General features: G+C 48.3%; 2 protein-coding genes across 4 annotated transcripts in view; both read right to left on the bottom strand.

Annotated features, from left to right (window-relative positions):
• Positions 1-3,824, bottom strand: part of TATDN2 (TatD DNase domain containing 2) — a 42,625-nt gene extending 38,801 nt beyond the window's left edge. The window contains exons 1-2 of one of the 2 annotated variants that reach the window (XR_004056450.1): positions 3,221-3,358; positions 2,679-3,095 (exon numbers count right to left, since the gene is read on the bottom strand). Coding sequence is in view for 1 of the 2 variants with exons in the window: in XM_010369374.2 (XP_010367676.2) it covers positions 2,679-3,089 (411 nt within the window). In the remaining variant the exon portion in view is untranslated. Of the gene's footprint in view, positions 1-2,678; positions 3,096-3,220 lie in introns of both variants that reach the window. The other variant, XM_010369374.2, reaches the window with a different exon arrangement.
• Positions 3,825-9,532: 5,708 nt separating this feature from the next.
• IRAK2 (interleukin 1 receptor associated kinase 2) overlaps positions 9,533-21,946 on the bottom strand; it is a 76,578-nt gene continuing 64,164 nt past the window's right edge. For both annotated transcript variants that reach the window (XM_010369381.2, XM_030927832.1), the window contains 3 exons: positions 19,129-19,329; positions 14,765-15,056; positions 9,533-11,251 (listed from right to left, as the gene is read on the bottom strand). In XM_010369381.2, coding sequence (XP_010367683.2) covers positions 11,094-11,251; positions 14,765-15,056; positions 19,129-19,329 — 651 coding nt within the window. In that variant the 3' untranslated portion in view covers positions 9,533-11,093. The remainder of the gene's footprint in view (positions 11,252-14,764; positions 15,057-19,128; positions 19,330-21,946) is intronic.

Genomic DNA, 21,946 nt, shown 5'->3' with positions numbered 1-21,946 from the left:
ACAGTGGCTCATGCCTCTAATCCCAGTGCTTTGGGAGGACAAGGTGAGAGGACAGCTTGAGCCCAGGAGTTTGAGATCAGCCTGGGCGACAGAGTGAGACCTTCATCTCTATAAAAAAAAAAATTTTTTTTTTTTTTTTTTTGAGACTGAGTCTCGCTCTGTCACCCAGGCTGGAGTACAGTGGCTTGATCTTGGCTCACTGCAAGCTCTGCCTCCCAGGTTCATGCCATTCTCCTGCCTCAGCCTCCCAAGTGGCCGGGACTACAGGCGCCCGCCACCACGCCCAGCTAATTTTTTCTTGTATTTTTAGTAGAGACGGAGTTTCACCGTGTTAGCCAGGGGTGGTCTCGATCTACTGACCTCATGATCCACCCGCCTTGACCTCCCAAAGTGCTGCGATTATAGGCGTGAGCCACCGCACCTGGCCCCCAAAAAAATTTTTTTAATCTGCAGGGTGTGGTGGCACATGCCCATATTCTCACCTATTCAAGAAGACTGTTTGACCCCAGGAGTTCGAGGCTACAGTGAACCATGATTGTGCCACTGCACTCCAGCGAAATAGTTTCAAAAAAATAAAATAAGTTTTTTAAAAAAGAATACAATTGGCCGGGCCTGGTGGCTCACACCTGTAATCCCAGCACTTTGGGAGGCTGAGACAGGCAGACCACTTGAGGTCAGGAGTTCGAGACCAGCCTGGCCAACCAGGCGAAACCTCATCTCCACTAAAAGTACAAAGATTAGCTGGGCACGGGCACACCTGTAGTCCCAGCTACTTGGAAGGCTGAGGCAGGAGAACTGTTTGAACCCAGGAGGTGAAGGCTGCAGTTAGCAGAGATCACGCCACTGCACTCTATCTTGGGTGACACAGTAAGACTGTCTCAAAAAAAAAAAAAAAAAAAAAAAAAAACAAAGAATACAATTCTAAGGGAATTGTCCCTTAGAATAAAATCCATTGTCCTTAGGATAAAATCCAAATTCCCTTGGCTACTAAAACCTTGCTGCAGTCCACCCCCTACCTCGCTCTCCAGCCTCCACTCTGGGCTCACTGCTCCATCATACCACATTGTAGGCAGTCATGTGACCACCCCTCCAGTCCTCCCACCAGACTGCTCCCTAGAAGCTCATCACTCCCAGACCCAACACTGCTTAGCGTGCAATAACCCTCAAGTGCTTATACTGAAACCATTAAATTGGGTTCTTGCAAAACAAGGCCCCTTTAGCCTTAATGAGAGAAAGGTGTGTCCATCCTACAATCAGACCCACCCAGATTAGAGACCACATCCTCAAACCCGAGTTCAGATCTTTAGGACAGCCAGGGATTCAGCACACCTGAAAGACTATGTAAAATAAATTTCCTGCCTCTCCCAGTACCAGGTTTCACTCTATCTACAAATTGTCAGTGAAGCTAAATTTAATCAATTGGTATTATTTTATGCTGTACCCAAGTCTACTGAAACTGTATCAAGAAGGATTAATGGCCAGATTAACTTGTATGAGCAAAGTCCCATACTTACCTGATTTGAGACAAATTTAGCATTCCTACGCTAGAGACAGGGCTTTTCAACTCACCATTATTTGTGAATTTAAAAAGAAAAAATCCACGCGCCCACACAGGAGTTCAGACAGTGAGGTCCACATTGAAAAAACCAGGGACACTTAGCCTACGAGTCCCCAAGACAAAGTGAAATACAGCCCCCTTTCTCAGCTACACAAAAGAAACCACCAAGGCCAGGCTTAAAAACAAACCCATATTCCTTAGGGCCTGTTTTAATTGCTCTTGTAAAATAATTTTCTCTAGAGGCAGCCCGTCTCATATAAGACTGTTTCTCCACTCCTCCACAGGCAGAACTTCTCACTTCTTAAGGCCCAGAGCTTCAAAACCTAGGATGCAAACTCTAAGGGGAAAGTGATCTGTTTTGTTAGTCAAGAATCCCAAACACCTAGAACATTGCCTGGCACAAACTAAACCCTCAACACATATTTGTTCAAATTCTTGATTGAGTAGATGAGCGAAAGGTTTATCTTCTCTGTGAAGCACTCCTTGGTCTGCTCCAAGTACTTATGAAACCCTCTTGCATGTTTCCATTAGGGAATTAACAATTTAACCTCCAAAAAAAAAAAAAAACTAGCACCACCAAGCAAAACCCCAACATGCTGGAAACCATGACTCTGGAAAAGAGCTACACCAAGAACCACAATTCTTGGTTCTGTGATTCAGAGTGGTTCAAAGTACAAGGACACACAATTCCTTAAACTGACAACTAAAATAAATACATCCTTCTCTTGAACACATAATCCACCTTCTACTGCAGTGATTCTCCAATGGGGCTGCACGTTTACAATAACCTGGGGAGCACTGAAAAATCTGGAAGCCCAGATCACACCTCAGACCAATAAATCAGATTCTCTGGAGTAGGAGGTAGGCCCAAGTATTTTAAAGCTTTCCAAGTAGTTCCAAAGTGCTGCCGAATTTGAAAACTACCTCTCTACTTAACTTCAGGCCACGCCCCTGGAAGACTGCTTGGTCTTCCAGTTGGGTGGAGTGGACGTCTAGGAAGATCCTCCAGACCTTCAAGAATGTGATGTTTTACAGTCTCCTTCCATCAAAATTCTCATCCCCAACCTCTCAAGCCATGTGGAAGGGGTTTCACAGATTGCAAAGCGTGGCGGCCACCTACCTTAAGGCTGCAGGCTTCCTCCTCTAGAGAAGCCATTTCTTCTAAAGAGGCGTTGGCAGGACGCAGAGGGGATCCCCCTGAAGACAGGAACCCCCCAGTGCTCCGAATCAGACAGCCTTTGGAGGCGGCCCCGCCCACACCTGGGCCCAAGAAATGGGGGGAGGAGGAGGAGGAGCTATTTCTGCGGCGGGATGAGCCCCAGGATAACCTCCGCGAGGAAGCCACATCGTCCCCCTTCTGGGCTTTCAGGCGCTTGGGGCTGCCGGGCCCTCCAGAACGCGATGCAGACCTCTGAGCTGGCTGGCTGGAGGGGGCCACATCACAGGGCTCCCCGAGGCAGCTGCGCTTGCTGGGACACCCTTCCGACGTGCTGCTCCAGTTGTGCTTGACCTTGCCCCGCTCCGACGCCATGGGCACCTGCAAGGTACAGGGGGCCTGGATTCCAACACCACCCTTCTTGGCGGTCCCACCTCAGATTCCCACCACCTCCCGCCCAGGGGGATGGCAAGACAAGGGCAGAGCCAGAGGCTAGCCTCACTGACCTTTCCCTCTTCTTTCCACTGCCCATCACAGTTCTCAAGGTTTCAGAGATGCCAAACCGTGTCGGAGAAGTCAAAGCGATCCAAAATTTACTAAAGGCTTCTGTTGGTTTCCAAGTCCACAACGTGCTTTTGAGATCACGAAGCGCTTCACTTTGCACAGCGCTACTTGGCGGATGCCTAAGCGCTTCCGGGGCTACAAAGCGCTTTGATCAGTTTGCAATATAAAGCCCTTCAGAACTGTAAAAGCGCTTCAGAAGACCACATGGCGCTTCAAGATCCACACATGGCTGCCCCACCGCCAGCCCTGGGGCCAGGCGCTTAGTCCCTAGGCCAGGGTCAGACTGGGCGCCGCAGCCCGCCCTGCTCCTGCGGCCCGACCAGACCCGGGCCGGAAGGGGCCCGAGCGGCCCCCTCGGGAGCTGGCAGCGCCCCAGTCCGCTAACTCAGGACGCCCCCGGCTGGCTGCCGCAGCTGTACCGCCGGGCAGCCCGCCGCCTGCCCAAGCCCTACAACCCCGCCCGGCCCGGCCTCCGCCCAAGCTGCGACCACTCCGGCCTCCGTGGCGCCCGCCCTCCCGAAGGAGCCCTGCGGCCCGCAGGCCGGAGAGCGGCAGGGGCGGGGCCTGCGCCAAACAGAAGGCGCCCATTGCTCGACCCGGCAAGGGGCGGGACTCCGAGCAAGACGGAGCCCGTCTCGTAGCCAAGCGGCTTAGAGTCGGGACGGTACGCCTTAGGAAGCTCATCCATTGGTCAGAAGCCAGATGGGGCGGAGCCACTCACGTGGGCTTGAACAGCGGGAAGCTGAGGCCAGCCAAATGTGCAGGCTGGCAGCGTCAGCGGTCGCGCTTTAAGTTAACGCTGTTCCCCTCAGCGTCGGCCCCAGTGCCGGAAGCTTTCAGACGCGCTCATCGAGCCAAAGCAAGCCGTATGCTGAGCATTGTCACCCCACTTTATAGAGCAGAAAACTGTGGCTCAGAGAGACCAAGTGACACACCCAGAAAGGGGAAGAATTGGAAGCCACCAAAAAAAAAAAAAAAGACTACACAAAAACGTGGACTATCGGTCTAGTGAAAAATATTAAAGACGGCTGGGAGCGGTGGCTCACGCCTGCAATCTCAGCACTTTGGGAGACCGTGGCGGGAGAATGGCTTGAGCTCGGGAGTTAGAGACCAGCCTGGCCAACATGGTGCGACCCCTATCTCTACAAAAAATAAAATTAGCTGGGCGTGGTGCCAGTTATTCGGGCTGAGGTGGGAGGATCACTTGAGCCCGGGAGGTCGAAGCTGCAGTGAGCTATGATCGCGCCACTGCACCCCAGCCTGGAGGACAGAGCAAGACCCTGTCTCAAAAAAAAAAAAAAAAAAAGAAAAGAAAAGAAAAAATCAAAGACAAGGTACAAACTTAGAAAAATACTCGAAACATATGACAAAGGGCTGATATTCGATGTAGCAATTCTCCCAAAATAATAACTTAGTATTAAGACTGGCAAAGGAGGCAGGGTCCAGTGGCACACGTCTGTAATCCCAGCACTTTGGGAGGCCGAGGCGGGCGAATCGCATGAGGCCAACAGTTCCAGACCAGTGTGGGCAATATGGCGAAATCCTGTCTCTAGTGAAACACAAAAATTAGCCAGTTGTGGAGGTGTACACGTGTAGTCCCAGTTACTCAAGAGGCTGAGGTGGGAGAATCCCTTGAGCCTGGGAAGTCGAGGGTTCAGTGAGCCAAGATCATGCCACTGCTCTCCAGCCAGGGAGACAAAGTGCGACCCTCCATCTCAGGGAAAAAGAGAAAAAAAAAAGGCAAAGGAAGCAATGAACAAAAACAAGTTATCCAACACTCTTAAAAATAAGAAAGATAGGGCCGGGCGCGGTGGCTCAAGCCTGTAATCCCAGCACTTTGGGAGGCCGAGACGGGCGGATCACGAGGTCAGCAGATCGAGACCATCCTGGCTAACACGGTGAAACCCCGTCTCTACTAAAAAATACAAAAAACTAGCTGGGCGAGGTGGCGGGTGCCTGTAGTCCCAGCTACTCGGGAGGCTGAGGTAGGAGAATGGCTTGAACCCGGGAGGCGGAGCTTGCAGTGAGCTGAGATCCGGCCACTGCACTCCAGCCCTGGCAACAGAGCGAGACTCCGCCTCAAAAAATAAATAAATAAATAAATAAGAAAGATGGCTCCACCTCAGCCACTAAAAAAGTACATATGGCCGGGCGTGGTGGCTCATGCCTGTAATACCAGCACTTTGGGAGGCCACGAGGCGGGCGGATCACGAGGTCAGGAGATGGAGACCGTTCTGGCTACCACTGTGAAACCCCATCTCTACTAAAAATACAAAAAACAGCCGGGCGTGGTGGCGGGCACCTGTAGTCCCAGCTACTCAGGAGGCTGAGGCAGGAAAATGGCGTGAACCCAAGAGGCAGAGCTTGCAGTGAGGTGAGATCGTGTCACTGTACTCCAGCCTGGGCGACAAAGCGAGACTCCATCTAAAAATAATAATAATAGCTGGGCGCGGTGGCTCAAGCCTGTAATCCCAGCACTTTGGGAGGCTGAGACGGGCGGATCACGAGGTCAGGAAATCGAGACCATCCTGGCTAACACAGTGAAACGCCGTCTCTACTAAAAATACAAAAAACTAGCCAGGCGAGGTGGCGGCGCCTGTAGTCCCAGCTACTCGGGAGGCTGAGGCAGGAGAATGGCTTCAACCCGGGAGGCGGAGCTTGCAGTGAGCTGAGATCTGGCCACTGCACTCCAGCCTGGGTGACAGAGCGAGACTCCGTCTCAAAAATAAATAAATAAATAAAATAAAATTAAAATAATAATAATAAATTAAAAAAATAAAAAATACATATAAAATTATAGTTTTCCACTCGATAGATTGACAATAATCAAAAAGCAAGATAATATACCTTGTGGCTGAGGATGTGAGGAAATGCATTCCCATACATCCTTGATGAATGTGTTAATTGATACAATCTCCTTGGAAGGTGGCATTGTCTGTAGTAGCTGGAATGAAAACAAAACTTCAATCTTTATCATTAGGAGCTAGTTATATACATTAAGGAATATCCATACAATGGAATGTAAGGCAAAAAGAATGAAGTCATCTAAATTTACTGTTGAGGAGCAATGGCCAAGAAAGACATGAAAAAACAAAGGACCTAGAAAAAAAAGCATGAACAAAATACATGTGTGGCTAGAGAGGAGTGGCATACAAAGATAAATGTGGCTTTTTTTTTTCAAATGCCTGAGGGTAACCACTTTGTGTGTTTGTTTCTAACAGCTTTAAGATATAATTTATATACCATAAAGTTTACTCATTTAAAGTGTATGAGCAGCAGGCATGGTGGCTCACGCCTGTAATCCCAGCACTTTGGGAGGCTGAGGTGGGCAGATCACAAGGTCAGGAGTTCAAGACCAGCCTCACCAACGTGGTGAAACCCCATCTCTAATAAAAAGAAATACAAAAATTAGTAGGACATGGTGGTGCATGCCTGTAATCCCAGCTTTTTGGGAGGCTGAGGCAGTAGAATTGCTTGAATCTGGGAGGCAGAGGTTGCAATGAGCTGAGATCGCGCCATTGCACTCCAGCCTAGGCGACAGAGTGAGACTCTGTCTCAAAAAAAAAAAAAAAAGGGTATATGACCAGCTGGTCTGGTGGCGCACTCCTATAATTTCAGCAAGACTGTAATCTAGTTTGTCTTGATAGATTTGCCTATTCTGACAAAATTAAAAATGGAATCATACAATATGTGACTTGCTTTTGCTTACCATGATCTCAAGGTTCATCCATGTTGTAACATGTGTCAGTATGTTTGAAATGCTTGTTTCCCGGTGCTGTAAAGAAATAGCACTTGAACATTAATTTTCTCAGAAAGGTCATTTTTTTTTTTTTTTTTTTTTTTTTTTTTTTTTTGAGACGGAGTCTTGCTCTGCCACCCAGGCTGGAGTGCAGTGGCCGGATCTCAGCTCACTGCAAGCTCCGCCTCCCGGGTTCACGCCATTCTCCTGTCTCAGCCTCCCGAGTAGCTGGGACTACAGGCGCCCGCCTCGTCGCCCGGCTAGTTTTTTGTATTTTTTAGTAGAGACGGGGTTTCACCGTATTAGCCAGGATGATCTCGATCTCCTGACCTCGTGATCCGCCCGTCTCGGCCTCCCAAAGTGCTGGGATTACAGGCTTGAGCCACCGCGCCCGGCCCATGCAAGGTCATTTTTATACTTTCCGCAGAAAGGGTACACTCACCAGCAGTTTTGCCACAAGAGTACACCGAACAAAGGAGCCAGGGTCATTTATAACCTGACATATCTACCCTACTGCTGTGTCCAGTTTTCCCACTGATGGAATGGGACTTCATTCACATTCTGTATTTGTCTTGATTGGCTAGCAACTTAAAACTTTTTAAGGCCGGGCGCGGTGGCTCAAGCCTGTAATCCCAGCACTTTGGGAGGCCGAGGCGGGCAGATCACGAGGTCAGGAGATCGAGACCACCCTGGCTAACATGGTGAAACTCCGTCTCTACTAAAAAAATACAAAAAACTAGCCGGGCGAGGTGACAGCGCCTGTAGTCCCAGCTACTCGGGAGGCTGAGGCAGGAGAATGGCATGAACCCTGGAGGCAGAGCTTGCAGTGAGCTGAGATCCGGCCACCGTACTCCAGCCTGGGCGACAGAGCGAGACTCCGCCTCAAAAAAAAAAAAAAAAAAAAAAAAAACTTTTTAAAAGAGGAAAAGGCAGAGGAGAACAAAGGAAGGAGAAAGTAACTTGTGGAATGCTGAGAAAGGTAAAAACACTTTCAAATAAGGAAGAGAAACAGGCTATGACTTGATGCTTGCTTGGACCAGTATAACCATGCCAGGGCAAATATTTAGGCTAAATTGTGGGAGCTAAGAACATAAAGTACATTGATTTCTTTATTATGGCTAGCAGATATTTAAGAATGTTAGCACAGGTCTTTGAATAAATTTTGCTTCTAAGAGAAGTTGCTATTTATTCCTAATTAGACAGGGAGGAAAGTCTTTGAAGAGGAACCTCTACTTTTCACAAGTACTTAATTCTTTTCTATGGCTGAATATTCCATTGTATGAATAGACCACATTTCATTTATCCACTCATCAGTTGATGAATATTTGGGTTGTTTCTGTTTTTTGGCTATTATGATTCATGCTGTTATAAACACTGGTATGCAGGCCTTTGTGTGGACATGTTTTCATTTCTCTTGGGTAGATACCTAGGGGTAGAATTGCTAGGTCATATGGAAACTCTTTTACCTTTTGAGGAAGTGCCAAACTGTTTTCCAAAGTGCTCACCATTTTCAATTCCCACCAACAGTGTGTGTGGGCTCCAGTTTCTCCACATCACGGCCAACACTTGTTTTTGTCTTTTTGGTTATAGCTATCCTAGTGAATGTGAAGTGGCATCTCATAGAGGTTTTGATTTGCATTTCCCGGATGACTAATTAAGTTGAGCATCGCCTCTGTTTTCCATCATCTCTGGAAGAATACTCCAACCTAGTGACAGTGGTTGCCTTTGGGAAGAAGAAACTGGAGACTAAGATCCCATTGAGAAAAAACCTGCCTTCTCACCATGGAACCTTTGTACCGTTTGGGTTGTTAAATCCTCTATTAACCTAAAAAAGTAATTCAGGGTTTCCCTATGGGGGATCCACGAAAAGACATCATGGTGCCCATGAAGGTCTGGAATTCACGTACTCAGAATGCTTATTTATGTATGTCTGTATGTAGCAGAGGTCTAGAGCTTTCATCCAAGTCCCAAGGGGATTCACTGACTTCTCCAAAAATATATAAAATCCTAGTTTAGAAATATAAGTATATCTGGATAACCAGGAACCTATTGGTATCAGCCCTCTATTGCTCAAACAGCCCTGGAAACACCCTGTTCACAACAGGCCAGGTCCCATTTGGGGCACAAAATGCACGTTCACCTTGAATCCTCACAGATACCAGAGCTGAAGACAGGGCTGTCTGTATAGATCACTGTGCACCTGGACTGGGATCCAGCTCAGCTACATCACACATCAAGCCAAAGCTGTCCTTACTGGGGAGCTCCTAAATGCTTTCACCAGGCAGGACTCACCTGACAACAACCCTACGCCATGGGTACTTTTTCTTTTTCCCATTGTACAGATGAGGAAACAAGAGCCTCAGAGTAACTCCCTAACTGGGCCCAAGGTCATGCAGCTATTAACAGTCAACAGTAAGAGCCAAGATCCTAGCTCTTGGCTACCCCATTTCCAAGGATGCAGAGTGCCTTCTCTAAACAAATTCTTCCAGACACAAAACCAATTACAAGTTGTCTGTTGACTTTACAAACATATTTTTATTATATAAAAAGAAATTACTATAGAATTACTTTAAATAGGACATTTCTCCCAGTGAATTTAAAATAGCATCTGTTTCACAAAAATATTTGCAACATGCCTTTTCAGATATATACTCACTGAATAATCATTAGGCACATGGCAGAAATACACATTTAATACCTTTTTTATTTATTTTATAAAACAGGACAAGTGCATTTTCCAAGTGCTTCTATAGCCACTGTCTCATCTGTTCCTCCCAACAGCCCAGTGATGAAGAACAAGCAGGTGTTATCTTACTTACAAAGAAACTGAGGTCCCAAAAATTAAATGATTGACTTAATTAGCAGCAGAATCAGACATGAAATGCAGTCTCCTGATTCTTCATCATCCGACCATAAATAACACATATTCTCAGCCAGGCATGGTGGCTCAAGCCTGTAATCCCAACACTTTGATAGGCCAAGGTGGGCGGATCACAAGGTCAGTAGTTCGAGACCAGCCAATATGGCCAATATGGTGAAACCCCGTCTCTACTAAAAATACAAAAATTAGCCAGGCGTATTGGCAAGTGCCTATAGTCCCATCTACTCGGGAGGCTGAGGCAGGAGAATTGCTTGAACCTGAGATGCAGAGGTTGCAGTGAGCTGAGATCGTGCCACTGCACTCCAGCCTGGGTGACAGAGTGACCCAGGTGACAGTATTTTTTAATGGAGCTTTTATTTTGAGAATATGTGGGGTTTTGTTTTTTGTTTTTTTGGTTTTTTTTTTTACAAATTCTCATATTCTCAAAATAAAAGCTCCATTAAAAAATACTAACATTAGTGGGATGGGAAGATAAAGGTGCCAGACAGTGAATGAATAAATATGTGAGTTGCAAGATTTCTAATACAGGCAGTGGAAAGCCTGCAGACCTCTTCGCCAGGTGTCTGACATTTGTAGAACCTGAGACCCAGAGAGGTGAGTCAAGAACTCCACTGAGACACAAGTTGAAAGTCTTTCAGGCCAGGCGCGGTGGCTCCCAACTGTAATTCCAGCACTTTGGGAGTCTGAGGTGGGAGGACTGCTTGAGCCCAGGACTTTAAGACCAGCCTGGACAACATAGTGAGACCCCATCTTTACAAAAAAATTAAAATAAAAACTAAAAAAGTCTTTCAGAGCATGCAAGCTTGCAGGCTGTCAGCAAATACGATCCAGAGATCTTAGCTCTGGAAAATGCTATGGCATTGCAGAACTGCCAGTGGTGGGGGGACAAGAGCTGCTGAGGTAATGGAATCTGCTGGGGTGGTTATCATCACACACTCCCCGGAACCACAAAATCAACCACATCCTGGGCCCATGTACAGGGTTTCTGATTCAGTCTCCTCTGGTCCCCTGCTCTAACAAAGCCCAGAAAGGAAGAGATTTCATGATTTTTGTGTCTGTGAAAGCTGAGGGCCCTTCTCTCCCAACTCATTCCGGTGAAATGAAGTTTCCCTCCCACCCATGAGAGCTGATGTTTTGTTGCGTGTTTCCTGGTAGATCTTGGATTCTGCCTCAGACCTTTTTCTTGATCTGATGCTCATCGTTCCAACTGAGGACAAGGGTCCTCAGCTGTGTTCCAGTCATCGGGGCCAAAGAGCTCAATGCTGTCCAGTTTCTCCTCTTTGTAGAGCAGAATATTCTCCATCAGTTTCCTTTTGGCTTCATTGATCTCAATTTGCCACGAAGTCTCTGTAGCTGATGTTCAACAGAAAGCAAACAAGAGCAACTTGAATGAAAATTACCATAATTATAATTCTTAGATTCACTTAACTCAGATTTCTGAATCAGGTCCTGAGTGTAATGAGCATTTCTTTTCTTTTTTCTTTTTTTTTTTTTTTTTTTTTTTTATTGAGACAGGGTCTCACTCTGTTGCCCAGGCTGGAGTGCAATGGCACCATTTCAGCTCAAGGCAACCTTGACCTCACAGATTCAGGTGATCCTCCCACCTCAGCCTCCTGAGAGGCAGGGACTACAAGTATACACAACCATACCTAGCTACTTTTTTTTTTTTTTTTAGATGGAGTCTCACTCTGTCGCCCAGGCTGGGCGACATACAGTTAATTTTCTTGTATTTTAGCAGAGAAGGGGTTTCACCGTGTTGCCCAGAGTGGTCTTGAACTCCTGAGCTCAGCCAATCTACCCGCCTTGGCCTCCCAAAGTGCTAGGATTACAGACAGGCATGAGCCACCACGCCCGGCCTGTGAGCCACGGCAAATGACCTATTTATTTATTATTTTTTGAGATGGAGTCTCACTCTGTTGCCCAGGCTGGAGTGCCGTCGCTCGATCTCGGCTCACTGCAACCTCTGCCTCCTGGGTTCAAGCAATTCTCCTGACTTAGCTTCCTGAGTACCTGGGCTTACAGGCGCCCACCACCACACCCAGCTAATTTTTTGTATTTTTAGTAGAGATGGGGTTTCAATGTCTCAGCCAGGATGGTCTCGATCTCCTGACCTCATGATCCACCCGCCTCAGTCTCCCAAAGTGTTGGAATTACAGGCGTGAGCCACTAGGCCTGGCCTTTTTTTTTTTTTTTTTTTTTTTTTTTCTGTATTTTTAGTAGAGACAGGGTTTCACGACATTGGCCAGGCTAGTCTCGAACTCCTGACCTCAGGTGATCCACCCGCCTCGGCCTCCCAAAATGCTGGGATTACAGGTGTGAGTCACCATGCCTGGCTGGCCACACCTGGCTAATTTTTGCATCTTTTGTAGAGGTAGGTTTTCACCATGTTGCCCAGGCTGATCTTTAAATTCCTGGGCTCAAGCAATCTGCCCACCTCGTCCTCCCAAATTACTAGGATTACAGGCATGAGCCACTGCACCCTGCTGTAATGAGCATTTTCATCTCCTCTGCCTTTGCAGAAAGCCCGGCAACCTACCCTGACCTTCCAGAAAGGAGAGGGTTTCCCTGCTCCTCTTTATGATGCTGAGGGGTGGGAGGGTGGAGTGAGAAAAAATGCTCACATCCTGTCTTTCTTCTTCCTCTCCCTCCTCATGGCAGGAGGAGTAAAAGGAGAAACAGGAGTGGTCAGAGCTTGGGACGTTCATTGAACCATGTTTACTAAGGGACAGGGACACTGCATTGAAAGGGCCTTCCTGGCCTGGCGCGGTGGCTCACACCTATAATCCCAGCACTTTGGGAGGCCAAGGTGGGCGGATCAACTGAGGTCAGGAGTTCGAGACCAGCCTGACCAACATGGAGAAATCCTGTCTCTACTAAAAATACAAAATTAGCCGGGCGTGGTGGCACATGCCTGTAATCCCAGCTACTCAAGAGGCTGAGGCAGGAGAATCGCTTGAATGCAGGAGGTGGACAGGTTGCAGTGAGCCGAGATCATGCCATTTGGCTGGAGTGAAACTCCATCTCAAAAAAAAAAAGGGGGGGGCCTTCCTAATTTTTTATTTCTTTTTTTTTTTTTTTTTTTTTTGAGACGGAGTCTCGCTCTGTCGCCCAGGCTGGAGTGCAGTGGCGCAATCTCAGCTCACTGCAAGCTCTGCCGCCTCCCAGGTTCACGCCATTCTCCTGCCTCCGCCTCCCTAGAAGCTGGGACTACAGGCGCCCGCCACCACACCCGGCTAATTTTTTTGTATTTTTAGTAGAGACGGGGTTTCACCGTGTTCGCCAGGATGGTCTTGATCTCCTGACCTCGTGATCCGCCCGCCTCGGCCTCCCAAAGTGCTGGGATTACAGGCGTGAGCCACCGCGCCTGGCAATTTTTTATTTCAGAAAAAAACTTGGTATCCTTGGACCTGAGTGGCAGGAATGGAAGGTATCTTTTTTTTTTTTTTTTTCCCGAGACAGAGTCTTCCACTGTCACCCAGGCTGGAGTGCAGTGGTGCGATCTCGGTTCACTGCAACCTCCGCCTCCCGGGTTCAAGCAATTCTCCTGCCTTAGCCTCCCAAGTAGCTGAGACTACAGGTGCCTGCCACCACGCCTAGCTAATTTTTGTATTTTTAGTAGAGAGACGGGGTTTCACCATATTGGCCAGATTGGTCTTGAAATCCTGACCCCGTGATCTGCCTGCCTCGGCCTTCCAAAGTGCTGGGATTACAGGTGTGAGCCACCGCGCCCAGCCAGAAGGTATCTTCTTTTTTTTTTTTTTTTTTTTGAGATGGAGTCTCACTCTGTCACTCAGGGCTAGAGTGCAATGGCACTATCTCAGCTCACTGCAACCTCCACCTCCCGGGTTCAAGTGATTCTCGTGCCTCAGCCTCCCAAGTAGCTGGGACTACAGGCACACACCACCATGCCTAATTTTTGTATTTTTAGTAGAGACAGGGTTTCACCAAGTTGGCCAAGCTGGTCTTGAACTCCTGACTTCAGGTGATCCGCCCACCCCAGCCTCCCAAAGTGCTGGGATTACAGGCGTGAGCCACCGCACCCAGCCTGGAAGATATCTTTAGAAGTGACTGGTGAGGATGGTGTTTGTGTTGAGAGGAGAGGCAGACAGGAAGAGACCACATGGGGCCTTGAGGACTTTAAATGAGGGATGACATGCATTGTGTTTTTTGTTTTGTTTTTTCTTTTTTTGAGACAGAGTCTCATTCTGTTGCCCAGGCTGAAGTGCAGTGGCACAATCTGGACTCACTGCAACCTCTGCCTCCCAGGTTCAAGCAATTCTCTTGCCTCAGCCTCCCAAGTAGCTGGGATTACAGGCACGTGCCACCACGCCCAGCTAATTTTTTTTGTATTTTTAGTAGAGACAGGGTTTCACCATGTTGGCCAGGCTGGTCTCCATCTCCTGACCTCAGGTGATCCACCCGCCTCGGCTTCCAAAAGTGCTGGGATTACAGGCGTGAACCACCTCGCCTGGCCCGCATTGTGTTTTTAAAAGCTACTCTGGCTGGCTCCTGGAGAAGGACCTGGTGAGGGAGGGGCCAGGGTGGATGGAGGACTCGGGGAAGCTATGCAGTCCCCTGAGGACAGGAGCTCAGACAAAGGGAGGATGCAGAGAAGTAAATGAAGGTGAGAGAGATTTAGGAGGCAAATGGACAGGACTGGGTGATTAACTGGACACAGTCCAGGGCAGGGAGAGGGAGGCGTCAAGGACGCCTCCCAGGTTTCTCTGTGAAAAACTGGCTGGTTGGTGAATGGCTGAATAACCAAATGAAGGAGTGAATGAGGGCAACGGAAACAAAAAATGATGGGCTGAAGTTGGGGACACACACATGAGCATCTATATGCACTCTGACCTCCAGCCGGCTTACCATCCTTGGGAGGCTCTGGACCAACGCAGGCCTCAGAGGAGGAGTCGGCCTCCCTTCCCATGATGACCCGCAGCCTTCCTTCGCCATTCTCTGTGGGGAGAAGTGAGGTGGCAGGCCCCGCCCAGGGTGCCACACTCGCGGAGGAGGAGGCATCAAGGTTGGAATTGTCAACGTCGTCTGTTTCCTCTGGGGTGTTGGAAGAAGAGCCTGTACCCTCAGAAAGCCCACTCCAAGGGAGCAACGTCTCCCAACCTCGGAGCCGCTCTTCCACAGCAGCCACAGAGCCACGCACCTTTGGGAGAAGAGGGAGAAAGAAGCTCATCAGGAATTCTCTCGGAAATAAAAATGCTAACATCTGGCCTCCCAGCAGAGAGGGGGCGGGGAGCAGACTGAAGAACCTAATGCTGGTTGCTTTGTCTGAAAAAACTGCACCCTTCCTTTGAAAAGGCCTGCACTTGCCCACCAACCGCCCTGCCATAGATGAAACAGCATGACCCAGCATGGGCCGATGGTAGTACCGCACTCCTCTGGCCATAGGGATTAGTCTAGATTTAGGCATGTGATCCAAGGTGGACAATCAGAATCCTTTCCTGAAACTTTTCCACCTAGAGCTTATTGGGGAAAGACCTCCAGCCTTTCCTTTCTCGTGGTAGAACCAGACGCCCCACCACACCCAGAAAACCCATTTACAGTAGGGGAAAATGAAAGCTCAACACAGAGTAAAGCAGAGGCAAGCAATGGAGAGAGAGCTACAGACACAGAGACACAATGGCTATACCTTTGGTGTTTGAGATCCTGGGTCTAACTTCCCTGAAACCAGAGCAATGCCTGTCCTCTCTGTTGTCTGGTTAAATGAGACACTAAGTTCATTCATTCACTAATTCACTCATTCATATTCTTCCCCTCTCCCTATGTCTGTGTGTGTGCACGTGTGTGTGTGTGTGTGTGTGTGTAAGAGGTTAAGTTCCCAACACTTTCAATAAAAAAAAAGCACAAATAATATAGATGTTGCCCTGGAAGGTTTTTCTGGTTAGGGAGGTTAGGAAAATTGGAAGGAAGCAAGGAAGGAATGTTTCTTCTTCACACACACACACAGAGCACACACACAGATACACACACATACATACCCTTATACCCATCATAACAACAACAAATCTCATCTCCTCAGTGCCTTGCAAAAAATTCAGTATATTGGCCGGGCGCGGTGGCTCAAGCCTGTAATCCCAGCACTTTGGGAGGCCGAGACGGGCAGATCACGAGGTCAGGAGATCGAGACCATCCTGGCTAACACAGTGAAACCCCGTCTCTACTAAAAATACAAAAAGCTAGCCAGGCGAGGTGGCGGGCGCCTGTAGTCCCAGCTCCTCCGGAGGCTGAGGCAGGAGAATGGCGTAAACCCGGGAGGCGGAGCTTGTAGTGAGCTGAGATCCGGCCACTGCACTCCAGCCTGGGAGACAGAGCCAGACTCCGTCTCAAAAAAAAAAAAAAAAAAAATTCAGTATATTAATGTATCCATTTCATACACAATACATGAGTTTTTATAGATAAAAAATTAAAAGATCAGAAAAGTTAAGTTCCCTGCCTAAAGCCACCCAGCCAGTCCAGTAAATAACAAAGGTGACCACCAAACCCAGGCCTGCTTATCTTCGAGTCCCTGACCCAGCTGTTCTCTCATCTTCCTAGCTTGGTTGTGATGTACTGCAAAGGCCATCTCCTACCTCTCCTTACACCTAAAGTGCCCTATCCCCTTTATTTTACATGGCAAACATCTCATCCTTCAAGGCCCAGGTCACATGTTACTTCTTGAGATAAATCTTCACAGTAGATGCCCAATAAATATTTGCCAATCTAAAGACCGCATTTCCTTGTAGCTAGGTGTGGCCATGTGACTAGGTTCTGCTCTCCGTTATGTGAGAAAAAGTGATACATTTCCAGGTTATATCTTTAAAAGAAAGGGAGTGTGTCCACCTTTTCCTTTTAACCCTCTTTCAGTGGCTGGAATGCAGGTGTGATGGCCTGAGCAACAGCAGCCATCTTAAACCCTGAAATGGAAGCCATATGGTAAGGATAGCAGACAAAAAATATAGAAGGAGCCTGGGTCCCCAATACCGTGGCACTGCCACATTAGCACTGGACTGTGTAAATTCAAACTGTTACACTAAAGAGAATAAACGTCTATCTCATTTACACCACGGCATTTTGCAGTCTCCTTGTTATAGCAGTTTCACCTGCACATTAAGTGACACATTGAACAAAATAATGGAATGAATAAAAGGATGAAAGTCTTACTGAAATAATAATTGGTTGAAGGAGACAGAACTTTTTAGAATATAAATCTGATTATGTCCTACCTCTGCTTAAAACCCTAGTGAGGCTGGGCAGTGGCTCATATCCGTAATCCCAGCACTTTGGGAGGCCGAGGCAGGTGGATCACCTGAGGTCAGGAGTTCAAGACCAGCTTGGCCAACATAGTGAAACCCCCATCTCTACTAAAAATACAAAAATTAGCTGGGTGTGGTGGCACACACCTGCAATCTCAGCTACTCAGGAGGCTGAGGCAGGAGAATTGCTTGAACCTGGGAAGTGGAGATTGCAGTGCGCCGAGATTGCACCACTGCCCTCCAGCCTGGGCGAAAGAGTGAGATTCTGTCAAAAAACAACAACAACAAAAAAAACCTTAGCGGCTCTGCAAAAATCCTTACTGTGCCTACAAAGCCCTCTATCATTGGACAACTCCTTCCTCGACACACCCAACACAAGCCACTGTGCCCCATGTGTTGTGTTCTAGCCCTTCGGACTTTCTTCCAAGCCCTTGAACGTGCTGAGGTCTCTCCCGGCTCAAGCTACTTGCAGGGTGTTCCTTCTGCATGGACTGCTCTTCATGTGCTTAAACACCCCTTCCTCAGGAAAGTCAACAGGGTGGGATCCTCGTCATACACTGTCCTGGCGCTCACCACACAGACAATTACTATACAATGTCCATGAGTTCCAGGAGAGGGAACCTGGGTCTGCCTTGTTCCCAAACAGATGTGTCCCCTGGCCCTAGTGTACAACTACAGAATGAATGACTGAACATCGTGGCACATGGACCCTTGGGGGACATCTGTGCTAGCAAAGGCTGAGAACAAAGACTGAAGCCTCCAGCTCCTGCCACATGACAGTGCAAGACGATGGACATAGGGCTGAACTGGGAGTCCAGAGAGCTCTGACAGAAACAAATTCTCTGGCCTCATCTTCTCTTCTCTGGCCCTTCACTTGCCCTTCTGTAAAATGGGAGGCTTGGGCTACAGCAGTGGTTTTTGAAGATTTTTTTCAGCTACCAAACCCTTTCCAGAGAACCCAATATAGTAACTGAGAGAAGTCAAAGTGGGTGTCTGGTCCAAGTCACAGTTGGGGGCCTGCACCTCCCCCAACCCCTCTTGGTGCCAACAGCAATTCCTGAGATATTCTCAAGGAGCCCCTCTGTGCCCAATACCACTTGAAAATCACTCTGCTAGATGATGTCTAAGGTTCCTCGTGGGCAGTGGAGATTTTGTCCTTAGAAAGACCAAGCAAGCAATGGCCAGACGTGGTGGCTCATGCCTGTAATTCAAGATACTCGGGAGGCTGAGGCAAGAGAATCACTTGAACCCGGGAGGCAGAGGTTGGAGATAGCGTCACTGCATTCCAGCCTGGGCGAAAAAGGGAGACTCTGTCTCAAAAAAAAAAAAAAAAAAAAAGACCAAGCAGTAGCTCTCGATTACCTTTTACCATAGAAGCCACGGCTACTTCTCATGTCCAGAAAAATGTCTTACCCCGTGTAGTGGCTGCCTTCTAGGACATCCACCTAGTGCATGGGCTGAGCACGCTCCCTTTCTTTGGGACCTGGCCCTGACACCACACAGGGATGGAGCCCTGGGCAGCCAGGTTTGCATGCTGGACTGCCCCGCCATGCCTAATTGGCCAAGCGGTAGACACTTGACCCAAGTTCAGCCAATCAGGTTCTCCCTCTGCGGTGGGCCTCAGGGTGGAGGCTCATTCTCTGCGTTAAAACCTGCGGGCAGATCCATTCCCTCCAGGGAGCACGGAAGAAAGGAGAAGGGGTCTATAGAAATGGGGGAATAAAGCCGATTCGCAGAGAGTGCATCAAGTTCGTTAACATCCCCGGATTTGGTCCTGCACCCTGAGGCCCTGCAATACCCCTGTCCTGCTCAGACTTCGTACTATCCATCCCTACCTACACAGCCCCTTGGCTGATGCGAGCTCCAGGAGGCTCTGCGGCTTGCCAAAACCCTGGTTTGTGCACCAGGCCTCTGTGAAGGGGCGGTCCCCGATGAGGTGGACCCACACGCCCAGGCAGCGAGGTTGCTGCGGGCGAGACTCACCTCCTGCAGGCTGATGTTACGCTTCCGCAGGCACAGGCAGGCGGCCGTGGCCAGGGCCTTGGCGCAGTCCTCCGGAAGCCTCCCTGCACCCTTCTCCAGGTACTTCTGGCAGATCTCCTTTGCCATCACGTTCTCCACGCCCGTCTTCCTGGAGCAGAGCGAGGCGGTGCTGCTTGGAATTTCCCTGAGGAGTAAATCCTTCTGTGGGAAGGAGGGTAGAAACGCCCTTGTGTGAGCTGCAGGGCTGCGACAGCCAACGCACGCGCCCCAGTCACCTCCAGAGCTGCAAAAAAATGCTCAAAACCAACAGGACATCGTAAGAATAAATGCAAAGATTCCAGAAAGAAGTAAAACACCCAAGAAATGGAGAAGGACGCGATTTCCTACATGCACAAGACACTCCGTAGTGAACTCATGCCACAAACGCGGGGCCTTAATTTTTCTAGGCCTCGGTTGGTTCATCAGGAAAATGGGAATAACAAAAATACCTATACCAGGGCCGGGCGCGGTGGCTCACGCCTGTAATCCTAGAACTTTAGGAGGCAGAGGCGGGTGGATCACTTGAGGTCAGGAGTTCAAGATCAGCCTGGCCAACATGGCATAACCCCGTCTCTACTAAAAATATAAAAATTAGCTGGGCTTGGCTGGGCGCGGTGGCTCACGCTTGTAATCCCAGCACTTCGGGAGGCTGAGGTGGGTGGATCATGAGGTCAGGAGATCGAGACCATCCTGGCTAACACGGTGAAACCCCATCTCTACTAAAAATACAAAAAATTTGGCCGGGCGCGGTGGCTCAAGCCTGTAATCCCAGCACTTTGGGAGGCCGAGACGGGCGGATCACGAGGTCAGGAGATTGAGACCATCCTGGCTAACACGGTAAAACCCCGTCTCTACTAAAAAAAAAAAAATACAAAAAACTAGCCGGGCGAGGTGGCGGGCGCCTGTAGTCCCAGCTACTTGGGAGGCTGAGGCAGGAGAATGGCGTAAACCCGGGAGGCGGAGCTTGCAGTGAGCTGAGATCCGGCCACCGCACTCCAGCCTGGGCGACAGAGCAAGACTCTGTTTCAACCAAAAAAAAAAAAAAAAAAAAAATTAGCCAAGTGTGGTGGCAGTCGCCTGTAGTCCCAGCTACTCGGGAGGCTGAGGCAGGAGAATGGCGTGAACCCGGGAGGCGGAGCTTGCAGTGAGCCAAGATCAGGCCACTGCACTCCAGCCCAGGCGACAGAGCAAGACTCCGTCTCAAAAAAAAAAAAAAAAAAATTTCAAATGTAGGATTCTAAGTATACATAACAGGAGAGCCACTATAAAGAAAATATGTCTATACTTTTTATACATTTTGTATTTACATATATTTTATATTTTGTACCACATAAAATACAGGAATCTGAACTATGCATACAATAGAACATATGCTATATAAATAATAATTTTATACAAATATGTAAGATTTAATATAAATTATGTTATATATTTCATGAGTAATATGGTCTATATGAATAGCATATATAAATGTTACAAATATAGTATACTAAATATTGTAAAAACATGTATTGTAGGCCAGGCATGGTGCCTCAGGCCTGTAATCCCAGTGCTTTGGGAGGCCAAGGAGGGCAGATCACTCAAGGTCAGGAGTTCGGGACCAGCCTGGTTGACATGGTGAAACCTCGTCTCTACTAAAAATACAAAAAAATTAGCCAGGCATGGGGGCACACGGTTGTAGTCCCAGGTACTCGGGAGGCTGAGGCAGGAGAATTGCTTGAACCAGGGAGGGAGAGGCTGCAGTGAGCTGAGATCACACCACTGCACTCCAGCCTGGGTGACAGAGTAGACTCCATCTCAAAAAAAATAAATAAATAATAAATAAATAAAAATAGAAATAGGCCGGGCACAGTGATATGTTCATAGCTCACTACAGTCTCAACCTCCTCAGTTCAATCGATCCTCCAACCTCAGCCTCCCAAGTAGCTGGGACTATAGGCGCATGCCATTGTACTTGGCTAATTTTTTAATTTTTGGTAGAGATGGGGTCTCATTACGTTGCCCAGGCTGATCTTGAACTCCTGGGCTCAAGCAGTCCTCCTGCCTTGGCATCTCAAAGTGCTCAGATTATAGGTGTGAGCCACTGCACCCGGCCTAAATGTTTATTTTTTTATTTTTTTATTTTTATTTATTTATTTATTTTTTTTTTTGAGACGGAGTCTCGCTCTGTCGCCCAGGCTGGAGTGCAGTGGCCGGATCTCAGCTCACTGCAAGTTCCGCTTCCCGGGCTCACGCCATTCTCCTGCCTCAGCCTCCCGAGTAGCTGGGACTACAGGCGCCTGCCACCTCGCCCGGCTAGTTTTTTGTAGTTTTTAGTAGAGACAGGGTTTCACCGTGTTCACCAGGATGGTCTTGATCTCCTGACCTCGTGATCCGCCCGTCTCGGCCTCCCAAAGTGCTGGGATTACAGGCTTGAGCCACCGCACCCGGCCTAATGTTTATTTTTTTAAAAGTGTGCTAGTGTTTAAAGCTGATAATCAAGAATAGCAGAAGTGTATTATTTTCTTTTTTTCTAGAGGCAGGGTCTCACAATTTGCCCCAACTGGAAACCTGCCATCATTGCTATGTATCTTGATGCAAAGACTATGATGATAATCAAAGTACAGAATACACCTGGTGTTTAAACAGTGGTTGGGGGACTGAGAACACGCGATGAAAGGATGTCGAGGGAACTTCACCATGGGGGCGTCTGCAGCTCCACCTGAAACCACTGATCAATCTTAGCATTAAAACCTGAACACATTTATTGGTCTTAGCACTAAAAGTAGGACAACAGGCT

The sequence above is a fragment of the Rhinopithecus roxellana genome, chromosome 1 (genome assembly GCF_007565055.1).
Source record: "Rhinopithecus roxellana isolate Shanxi Qingling chromosome 1, ASM756505v1, whole genome shotgun sequence".
NCBI classification, from domain to species: domain Eukaryota; kingdom Metazoa; phylum Chordata; class Mammalia; order Primates; family Cercopithecidae; genus Rhinopithecus; species Rhinopithecus roxellana.
Note: the sequence above shows the minus strand (reverse complement) of the source record. Positions and strands in the feature narration are given on the sequence as shown.